General features: G+C 47.8%; 1 protein-coding gene across 1 annotated transcript in view; it reads left to right on the top strand.

Moving 5' to 3' along the window:
• Nucleotides 1-11,563, top strand: part of Plekho2 (pleckstrin homology domain containing O2) — a 24,936-nt gene that overhangs the window by 3,948 nt on the left and 9,425 nt on the right. The window contains exons 2-3 of the mRNA XM_021173179.1: nt 2,630-2,779; nt 11,047-11,166. Of these exons, the coding sequence (XP_021028838.1) occupies nt 2,630-2,779; nt 11,047-11,166 (270 nt within the window). The remainder of the gene's footprint in view (nt 1-2,629; nt 2,780-11,046; nt 11,167-11,563) is intronic.

Genomic DNA, 11,563 nt, shown 5'->3' with positions numbered 1-11,563 from the left:
TCTCTGTGTAGCCCTGGCTGTCCCAGGACTCACTCTGTAGACCAGGCTGGCCTCAAACTCAGAAATCCACCTGCCTCTGCCTCCCGAGTACTGGGATTTAAAGGTGTGCGCCACCACTGTCCATCGAACTTCCACCTTCTTGTCAAAGAGCCCTGAAGTCCTTCTCTCTTCCCGTGGCAGGGTAGCTCTAACTGTCCAGCATCCCCACTTCCTCATTCCTGCATCCGGGAAGATCATTCGGAACCAGCCCACTTCCCCATTTCTCCTGCTATGCACAAGTCAGAGGGAAGACCAGGAGAGACATCATACTATGTTCCTGGAGATCTGAGGCCAGCAGATGCAGCTGAGCAGCTCTCCATTTAAATTTGAGAACCACCACATCAGGAGAGAAGGTTCCGGAGACTCAAAGCAAGGTGGCAGTGATAGGCAGGGACAACAGTAACAGGAGTGACAGCTGCCAATTACTAAGCTAAAGGTATCCTAGGAACTGCTCACGTGCCTTAGCTTCATTTAGTAACAAGCATGTATCAAGCCCTTGGCTGTGTGCCAGGCAGTCTAGGCAGTGGGACAGCAGTTCACCAGAAAACCCTCTACCCTCAGGGAGCCCTGTATAAACTTGATCTTAGTCAAAAGGCAGAAAAGCAAGATGAATTCCTCTTTCTTACAGGAACTGTTAGCGTCTCCATTTCCCAGTGAACAAACTGAGACATAGAAAGAGGTGATGTCATTTGCCTCTGGTCCTTGTGACTTGAGCTCCAAAGCCTATGGTCCCAGGGAAGCAAAATGTGTTCCGGGAGATAGAAAGGCCACAGTGAGAAGTGCCATGACAGAAAAGCCAGGCCCTGCCCAGCTCCTGACAGATCACCACACTTATATCTGCCTGGGCTTGTCCTTCCAAAGACATCTGTGGCCACAGGGTATCTCTGGGGAGAGGCGTGCCACTTAACTGGGGCCCCTTTTTGGAACTCTATGTAAATTATAACGTAGCTGAAATTAGTCCGTGTTGATTTCCTTCTCGTGTCCTCTAGATTCGGGTGCTGTCTTGATCCTTTCTCCACCGTCCTCCTTCACTCCCAGTGCCCTGCGGGGTACCTGTAACTTCAGCACAGTGGTTAGCAAATAGGGCATGTTTAAGTTTTCCTTTTCACACTTATGTCCTCAGCTCTCATTAGGTATTAGAGAAGAATGGTTAAGTGCTTAGTACTCAGGTGACTCTGACTCCACCCGCTGGGCATGTAGACACGTATGTGCCCTGCACCCAGCCATCTGACAGGTCCTGAATGGGGGGGAGGGGCATGAGGTGTGAGTGACAGGCTGAGGCTGCAGTGTACCCACCTCTGTACACAATGGTTTAGACTCAATTCCTATACCAGCCAGTGGTCAAGAGGCAGGTCTCTGAGCAGTCAACAGAGGAAGGAGCCGCCCCACGGCATGGGGATGAGGTCTAAGGAGTCCCTGTGTCAGGAGAGGCAGATGGATTGGGTTTTCTGGGAAAGTCTGGGGTTGGGTGTGGGAGGGTAGAGAGTCCAGTTGCCTTATAGCCTGCCTGGTCACGCCTATCTTCACAGGCCTCACTTAAACATCCTCTATTCCAGGAGGTCTTTCTTGGCCACTGAACCACAGACTATGTTCCCAGTGTCTTCTTACACACCAGTGCCTGCTTGCAGACTTTCCTTTACTCCTTCTTTTCTTTTCTTTTCTTTCCTTTCTTTTTCTTTCTTTTTTTTAAGATTTATTTTATTTATATGAGTACACTGTCTTTAGACACACACCAGAAGAGGGCATCAGATCCCATTACAGATGGTTGTGAGCCACCGTGTGGTTGCTGGGAATTGAACTCAGCACTTCTGCAAAAGCAGTCAGTGCTCTTAACCACTGAGCCATCTCTCCATCACCTTGTAGCCTTTTCTTAATTTTTTTTTCATTGCACTTATGTGCATGGGAGTGCGTGTGTGTGTGTGTGTGTGTGTGTGTGTGCGCGCATGCGCATGTGTATGCATGCACATACGTGTATATATGGAAATCAGAAGATAGGTTATGACAGTTGGTTCTCTTTGTTCACCGTGCGGGTTCTGAGGATCAAACTCGGGGTTTGGAGGCCAGGGCCATTTCTAGATGAGGTATCCCATCTGTCCCTTCATAGCCTTTGCAGTAGTTAACGTGTGCGTTTCTGGGTATTTATTTGTTTAGCTGCTGTCTTCACCAGTGTGTACTCAATGAGGGCAGGTTGCATTGCTTTTGTTCTCCTGTGACATGTGACATTATATGGGCTCAGTACATTTGTTAACCAGTTTAATAAACACCAGGAGGCACAGGAGTGGGAAGGAAATGGGTTCTGAGAGACCTGCTTTGAATTTCGGTTCTGTCTCTCTAACAGTGTGACTCTAGTAAGTCACTTTTTTTTTTTCCTGAGTTTCAGTTTACTGTGACTTGTGGCTACAAGTATCTCCATCTTGGATAGCAATTGTAAAAGTTAAATGGAACTAGGGAACTATGAGTGACATACAACACAGTGGCTCCTGGGAAACCTCATGTAGGATGATACACTAGATGCATTCCCTATGTGGTCTGTGGACCGTATGGCTTCATGGCAACAGCCCTCATGATGTGTTCTGTTGCTGTCTTACAGAGTATAAAGGAGGAGAGCGAGAAGCCTCGTGGAGCACGGACTGCAGACAAGGCTGGCTGGATCAAGAAGAGCAGTGGGGGGCTTCTGGGTTTATGGAAAGACCGCTACTTGCTTCTCTGCCAAGCTCAGCTGCTGGTCTACGAGAACGAGGTGAGGACTTGCTTGGCCCTGACAGCAGCAGCAAAGCGAGGCAGGCAGGCCAACAGGAGCCTCCTCAGACGGTGGCTGGAAGGCTCGTCCACTTTTGGTTTTGTTTGTTTATTTGGTTGCTTGTTTGTTTGGTTTAAACTATGGTAGCCTTGGCTAAGCTGGAACTTGCTCTGTAGACTAGGCTGACTGGCTACAAATTCATAGAGACCCACCTGCCTCTGTCTCCTGAATGCTGGAATTAAAGGCGTGTGCCACCACACTGGCCCCCACATCAGTGACATGCTGTGCCACCCTGGGCAAGTGTCTTACTTCCTCTGGGTCTCTGTGTATAGTATGGGGATGATCCTTCTAGGGGTAAAGTTAGGGATCTGGGGTAAAGGTTCTGTGCCATCTATACATATAGTATTTGAATCTCTTCAACTACCTACCTGTATGCTGGGACTTCCTGTTTTGGGCCAAGATTTCTTAGAAGTAGTATTTGAGAAAACTGAAGCTGTTTCAGTCAGCATTGGCACTAAAAATACCAATTAACCCTCCTTAACCTTCATATTTTTTTGAAAATTTATTTTTATTATTTGTGTATGAGCATTTGCATACATGTAGGTATGTGCGCTGTGTGTATAGTGCTGACAGAGGCCAAAAGAAGGTTTCAGATTCCCTGAAACTGAAATTACAGGTGCTTAGGATATGGGTGCTGGAAACCAAACCTGGGTCCTCTGCAAGATTAGCAAATGCTCTTAACTGCTGAGCCATCTATCCAGACCCTAATTATTTATTCTGTCTCTCTGTCTCTCTGTCTCTCTGTCTGTCTCTTTATCTATCTATCTATCTATCTATCTCTATCTTTATTACTTATCTGTTTATTATCTGTTTATTTACTTTTGAAACAAGATCTCCCTATTCATTCTTACCTGGCCTGGAACCCCCTATAGAGACCAAGCTGGCCCCACAGAGACCCACCTGCTTCTGCCCCCTGAGTGCCAAGACTGAAGGTGCACACCACCATGATGGGGCCTATGTTACATTTTAAAGAAAGAATTGGTGAGGACTGGGGGTGGGGAGGTGGGGATGGTGATAGCGACTTCACTGTCTCACAGAGAATGGAGGGCTGGGTCTAGAGCCAAGCCCAGAACTTTTTCCACCAAGAGACACCAGCAGGTAAACCTCAAATTTCACGTTTGGTTGAAAAAATTTTAAATGTTAATTACACGGTGGGAGTGGTAGTGCTCACTTTTAATCCCAGCACTTGCAGAGGCAGGAGGATATCTGTGATCAGAGTCCTTTATCAGACTTTGGAATTGCCAGGGCACCTTTAGCTTGTCCCTCCTCTAACACTCAGCTACCAGTTGACACTTATTAAACACGTGTTTGTTTTATATACATGTGTATGTGCACAACACGCATATGTGTAAGAGTCCATCTGTGAGTGTTCCTATGTGACAAGGCACATGTGTGGAGGTTGGAAGACAGCCTTGGGTATCAGTCCTCACCCTCTATCTTGTTTGAGGCAGGTTGTCTCTCTGTACTTGAGGCTGACTGGACCACAAGCCTCCCCAGGGGCTTCCTGTCTCTGTTCTCCATCTCACAGTAGAAATGCTGGGGTTATAGACACATGACCCTGAATCCCGCTTTCTATGTGAGGTCTGGGGCTCTGGACTCAGCGTGTCAGGCTGTGCGGCAAGCGCTTTTCCTCATGGTGCCATCGTCCCAGCTGCAGTTGACACTTCTGCTGTCTGCATGCCTCCTGCAATCCCCACATCTTCCCAATTAGACTCTCGTCCCCTCCCCACTCTCCACAGGCTTAGCATTTGGACAACTAAGAGCAGTAAGACTGCCAGCTTCACACTATAATCCCAACACTCAGAAGGCTAAGACAGGAGCTTCGCTCTGAGTTTGAGGCCAGTCTCAACTATAGTGTAAGACCTTGTCTCAAAACAAACAAACAAACAAACAAACAAACAAACAAACAAAAGCTACAATTGTTTGTTATGGAAGCATCCAGAATGCTGTTATAGGAAGACTTGGAGGGAAAGTGACTTTTCCTTTTGGTGCTGGGGTTCAGGCTACCAGGGTTCAGGGTTCAGGCTACCCATTGAGAATGTGAGAGTGTGGTAAGACTGCACAGCTTTGGCAGATAGAATCCATGAAGATGGAAGGCTTGCATCTTGCCTGGCAACCTCTCTCAGCCCCCACCCCCTGTAAGGCAGCTTGGCAAATTCCTAAGTGCCTTGGGCCAAGAAGGCCTATAAACCCCACCTAAGGGCTTCAAGGAGTTGCCTTTGAATAGCACCTTGCCTGTCCTGGGTGAGTCCCCAGGAGTCAGGATGACGGAGATGCCGTGGAAGAACAGCGAGGAATGGCAGTGTGCAGACAGCCACCCAGATGTTCTGTACTTACCAAATTAGGATGTGCCACAGCTGGGAAAGCGGCAGCCAAGGGATATTTTTATTAGGAAAAAAAGTGTGTGTGTGTGTGTGTGTGTGTGTGTGTGTGATATGGCTTCTCCAGTGCCAGCTGCTGTAGGGGTTGGATGACTGGCTCTCAGCTGTCAGCCCACCAGGCACTGTCATCCATGTCCTAGACTGCCTCTCCACATCTGGCTGCAGCTGGGAAGCAGGGAGGGTTTCACATTCCCTAAACATGAAAAATCCAAATCACACTTTAAAAAAAAAATCTTATTAAAAACTTAACTCTTCCAAGAGCCTAGCACCCAGGGACGGGAACTTGGCCCCAGAGAAGGAACTGGGGAGTGCTTATTGGTTCAATTCCTCTTTCTGCTGTGAGGAGTAAGGCGAGTGCAGACTCTTGGCTCTTGGCTGTTTCTGTGTTGTCAGAGGCTGATGTTCCAAAGAATGCTGCCCCCGCCCAGTGCCTCCTGCTTTCTCCTTTCCTCTGAACTACAGAAGGCCCTGAATGATTCAGCACTGGCATGTTGAGTTGTCCCAAGCCAGACAGCCTTGGGGAGCTGGGTGGTAAAGGTGGACTGAATATGTTCCTAAGAGAGTCCACTGGGGGAGCCTAGAGATAGGTGGTGCTGTTGCTGTAGCCTCTTCTGGAAGCCCAGGAAGACTTTGGAGGTCTTATTCTATATAGGCAGGGCACCATTCTAGCAGACTGGCCCTATGTACATTTTTCTTTTTAAAGGCAGGGGTTGTGTAGTCATACTAGCTAAGGACGTCCTGGAATTTCTAATTCTCTTGCCTCCCCCACCCAAGTGCTGTGATTATAGGCGTGCGACCCTTTGCTGGCAAGTTCTTATGTCAACTTGACAGAGGCTAGAGTCATGTTGGAAGAAGGAACCTCATTTGAGAAAATGCCACCACCAGACTAGCCTATGGACAAGCCTGTGGTTCATTTTCTTGCTTGATTATTGGTGCGGCTGGATCTTTCCTCAGCCTGGGTGGTGCCAGGCTCAGGCTGGTGGCTCTGGGTGCTATGGAAAAGCTGCGTAAGCCATGGGGAGCAAGCCAGGAAGCAGCGTTCCCCCACAGCCTCCATCAGCTCCTATGTCCAGCTTCTTGTTTCTACCCTGACTTCCCTGAATGACGGACTTCAAGTTGTAAAATGAAACCAACCCCTTTCCCCCCAAGTTGCTTCAGGTCATGGTGTTTATCACATGATAAACTAAGATAGCTGCCAAGCTTGATGTCCTGGATTCAGTCCTCAGGACCCACATGGTAGAAGGAGAGAAGTGACCCTCTCAAGTTGTCAGCCCTTAAGATGGCCACCATGCCTGGTTTGTGTGGTATTGAGGATTAAACCCAGAGCTTTGTATATTCTAAGCAAGCATTCCGAGCACCAGAGTCGTAGCCAATCCCGGCGTTCCTCTCTTGAGACCTTCTTCCTGTAGAGTGCCACTGGGAGAGCCTCAAGGAGACAGATGCACTGAGAATAGCATAGAACCATCCAGGCATGAGATAGAACTCTGTGCTCTCTTGTGTCGGGGCTTAGTGTTCCTGGCATCTAACATGGTATTTGTACCTGGCGGTGCATGTTCCCCCAGCAGTGGGTAAGACACACGAGCACTAGGGTTTGGGGGATCATGGCAGGTAGCAGGGAGCTTCTCAGAATAGAATTTTTCTGCTGTGTATGTTTCATGGAAGAACCTGGACAGGGTTGAGCCTCAGGGGTAGAAAGAGACTTATACAAGCAAAAATGGGAAATGACACCTGATGGACTTGGATAGAGAGATCAGGCTGCCCTGGCCATCTAGATCAGTGGTTAGCTACCTTAGCCATACAGCCATCTGCCCAGAAAAGTACTGAGGTCTGGGTCAGCCTCATCTCAACGTTGATCAAGATGTTACCTGGGTGTGGGAGTTCTCATAAAAATCTTTTAATCGTACTTATTTACTTGTGGGGTGGAGGGACATGTGGCATACTGTAACTGTGGCGACTGGAGGAGAGATTGAGGAGGTCATTTCTCTTCTACTGTGTGGGTCCTGGGCACTGCGCTCAGGGCGTCAAGCTTGGCAGTTAGCACATCTACCTAAGCCTTGCTGGCTCCCTGTTTCCTTTTTAATTCTTTTAAAAAAAAGATTTATTTATGTCATTTATATGAGTATACTGTAGCTGTATTCAGGCACATCAGAAGAGGCACATTGGATCCCATTATGATGGGATATAAGATGGTTGTGAGCCACCATGTGGGTGCTGGAAACTGAAGTCAGGACCTCTGGAAGAGCAGCCAGTGCTCTTAACCACTGAGCCATCTCTCCAGCCCTGGAACTCACTTTGTAGACCAGGCTGGCCTCAAACTCAGAAATCCACCTGCCTCTGCCTCCCAAGTGCTGGGATTAAAGACGTGCGCCACCACTCCTGGCACAAAATTTTACTTTGATCATACATCTGCCTTCTACAATTATCTGTATATCTCCCTCCAACTCCCATTGAACTCTTTCATCCTAAGAAGTCCCTCATTTAGCTAGGAAGTGGTGGTACACATCTTTAATCCCAGCACTCAGCAGCCAGATCTCTATAAGTTTGAGTCCAGAACAAGTTCTGGGACAGACAAGGCTACATGGGCACTCTCCCAAAACAAAAACAACAACAAAAGGCCTTCATTTACTTCCATGTTTATTTGGAGTTGGTTTGTTTTTGTTACAAGACAGTATCTCACTGTGTAGCTCTGGAACTCACTATATAGACCAGGCTGGCCTTAAACTCAAGATTCACCTGCCCCTACCTCACAAATGCGGACACGAAAAGCATGCACCACCACTGCCCAGCAAAATAAATCTTAAAACAGCAACAACAACAATAAAACCTTGTCAAAGACCATGCTTGGGACGTCAGGTCCTAGTTGGGAATTTACTACAATTGTATTGCTAAATGGACATGTTGTCAAACTACCTTTTAGGTGTATGTTTTTGACCCATAGGTTAGTGTTGGTCTCAGCCTTGGTCGGGGAATGTCTGTTGATAGTGGCAAATGCCAAGCAGAGTCAAAGCTGATCAAAGTGTTGAGAATAAGTAACTGTTGTGTGCTCAACCCACAACAGGACATCTGAATCAGTTCCTTTAAGGATCAGAGAACATCATAGAAGTGAGAGAGTGTAAGAATCAGAGGATGAAGGAGTGCTATGTATGATACACTGTCTTCTGGACATAAAAGGACTGTTGCAACCATAAACTCACAGCAGCAATGCCTATCAGGCCCACCAACAATTCTGTCATGCGTGGGGTAGGGAATCACAAGGCCCTGCCCAACCCTGAGGAGCTAGGCCAGTCAGTGGGGGCAGGGCAAGGAGGATTCATATTCCTGGGTGGTGTAGCTGTTGTTGATATATTCTTGCTCAAGTAAATAACACCCTACTATGACCATGTAAGCAACCCTAGTTAAATGTAGTGGGGCACATATACATATACACACACAGACACAAAACATACTGGGTATGGTGGTGCACACCTTTAGTTTCATCACTTGAAAGAGGCAGAGGCAGGAGGATCTCTGAGTTTGAGACCAGCCTGGTCTATATACTGAGTTCCAAGCTAGCCATGGCTACACACAGAGAGACCCTATCTTGAAAGCCAAAAACCAAACCAAACCAAAAATTGTGCATGCATTATTTTATGTGCATGAGTGTTTTGCCTACATGTACGTATGTCCGTGCCTGGTGTCTGTGGAGTTCAGAAGTCATCAAATCTCCTGGAACTGGAGTTATGGATGGTCGTGAGCCACCATATAGATGCTGGGAACTGAACCCAGGCTCTGCAAGAGCAACAATTGTTCTTAACCTCTGAGCCATCTCTCCAGATCATGACAGGTTTATAATACCAGATATGAATTCTCTTCTGTAGAGCAGGCTTCAAGTCCAGTCAGAAAGAAGTTGGTTATACCCATAACAGCCATGACACTATTACACCAGTGAGCACATCTTGCCTGGCAGATAGATTTGTACCTTCCAGCACTATGAAAACTAGCGGGCTGGATGGAGGCAGCCTCATGCTCCGTTCCATGATTCTCTATGTCATTCCGCCAAAGTGTTTGGTATCTTTAACAGGTTTAGATGTTCTTAAAAGCCTCGAGGCTGCTGGGTTTGAGTATGTCTGGTATAAAGTAATGGTTCTCAGGGGTTTACTTATACCAGGGTCACCTGGAGTAATAGTTAAAATGCATATGGTCCCCAGCACTCCTGGAAACAGAGGCAGGTAGATCTCTGTGAGTTCAAGGCTAGTCTGGCCTACAGAGCAAGTTCCAAGACTGTCATGGCTACATGGAGAAACACTGACTTGAAAAAAAAATTCACACTGTCAAAGTCCATGCACCCCAGGTTTCTGATTGGAGCTTACAAAGTTGCATTTCTAGCAAGTTATCAAGTAGCACTAATGTACCAGCAGATACTTTTGTAGACATTTCCATGACCTTGGTGTCAAATGATAGGGTCATGAGAGCAGCAGATCCTACCCTGGGAGGGCCCTTGGCACAGAGCCACCAATTAAGAAGGCATCAATCAGCCCTGTGTGGTGGTACACTCTTTCAATCCCACTGCTTAGGGAGCCAGCCTGGTCTACATAGTAAATTCCAGACCATCCACGGTTACACACACACACACACACACACACATTTCTGCTTCCCAGGAAGTTGTACCAACTGGGTCACCTCCAGAAGAGGAACCAGTTGACCACTATTAAGAGAGAGAGAGCTTATTCTAGGCAGCTTGCCCAAGAGGTATCCTACGCCCCAGACCTTCTAGTGTCCAGGCAGGAAGTTTAGAAGGCAGCCTGGTGTGTGACAAACATTTTCCTGGGGAGGCAAAACACACTCATCTAGTCACCCCAGATAGGGAACCCCTGGCAGATCAAAGTACGGATACCAGCAAAGTCCAGCTTAGTTGAGTTTTACTGGGGTTACTTATAGGAATATGGGTGAGAGGTTATGTACAGAAGCAGAAATGACTCAAAAGACAGCTGCATTACCCAGGCCACCTCAGCTTGGGTACCAGCTCACAAAGCTGGAACCTGGAGTACACTGCACAGCCAATAGGCAGCTCAGCAGGTTGAAGAGTGTCCTCTCTAGGTGCCTCAGTTAGTCTAAACCTGAATCTGCTCAGTTCCAGGGAGTTCCTGAAGCTGGCTTGTTGTTATTTACCTCCCTGCAGGATGGAATGTTTCGATCTGGGAGGAGTCAACCACCTGACAACTGGCCAGTGGTAGAGACCAGACACTGTGTGGCCACTACCCTACATAGTGATGGAACTAGAGAGACAAGCTGACAGAGGGGGGATGCTCTTATGCTCTGGTCCTCTCTGTTGTGTATGGCCTTCGGCCTGGGGTGAGGACCCCTCTGCCTAGTTAGCAGTCAGGAAGGGGAGATGTCAAGTGAGGGAGCTGTCGACGGGGCATGTGAGCCCATGTGTGTCTCGTTCATACTTTTCATGTTTCATGGCATCCTGTATTCTTCCAGGCTGCCTCGTCCACAAATCTCTGCCTGGCCACTGACCCTGCACAGACCCTTAGGCATCCTTTTCTAAGTCTTCCTAGCTTCTGTTTCTGCATCTGGTCTCAGGCACTGGATCCAACCCTTAGGCACAAATCCACCTCCCTTTTATATCCCATTTCTTACCAGGATGGTAAACTTCGTGGACACCTGCCAGCCAGCACACACTGGCACCATTTCCTTGCTGGGGTCTGAATATCAACCACATCTCGGTGATACAATGTTCTTGCTGAGTAGGATCGGAGTCTGGAATGCATATTCAATGATTGAGGTTCTCGGTGGGGCTGGCTGGCATTCACCAGCTCACTTCTTTTGTATCTCTTCCTCCAGGATGAGCAGAAATGTGTAGAGACGGTGGAACTTGGGAGCTATGAGAAGTGCCAGGATCTCCGGACTCTCCTCAAGCGGAAACATCACCGCTTTATCCTGCTGCGATCCCCAGGGAACAAGGTAGGGGCCCTCCTGAAGGCTGCCTCCCTCGAAGCAAGGATCTGTGGGGAAAAGGCAGGCTGGGCTCAGATGGAGGACAGCTGTGAATGAGGCCTCTACCTCATCAGGCCTTCAGGACCCTGATGGAGTCTGGAGTAGAGGCGAGAATATGGTATGCCTTCCACCTTCCCTTCCTTCTGGGCTCCTCTTGGGCCCAGAGCTAGGAGGCCTATTGCCTAGATTTCCACCCTTCATGATTTCTTTCCTTGCCCGAGACTCTGTCCTTTGGGTGCAGGCGAAGTTTGCTGTTTGTACCCAGTTACAGTTTTTTTTTTATTTTTTTTTTGATTTTTAATATTTTTATTACATATTTTCCTCAATTACATTTCCAATGCTATCCCAAAAGTCCCCCATAGCG

The sequence above is a fragment of the Mus caroli genome, chromosome 9 (assembly GCF_900094665.2).
Source record: "Mus caroli chromosome 9, CAROLI_EIJ_v1.1, whole genome shotgun sequence".
In the NCBI taxonomy this organism is placed as follows: Eukaryota; Metazoa; Chordata; class Mammalia; order Rodentia; family Muridae; genus Mus; species Mus caroli.
This window is presented reverse-complemented; position numbering and strand designations above follow the sequence as displayed.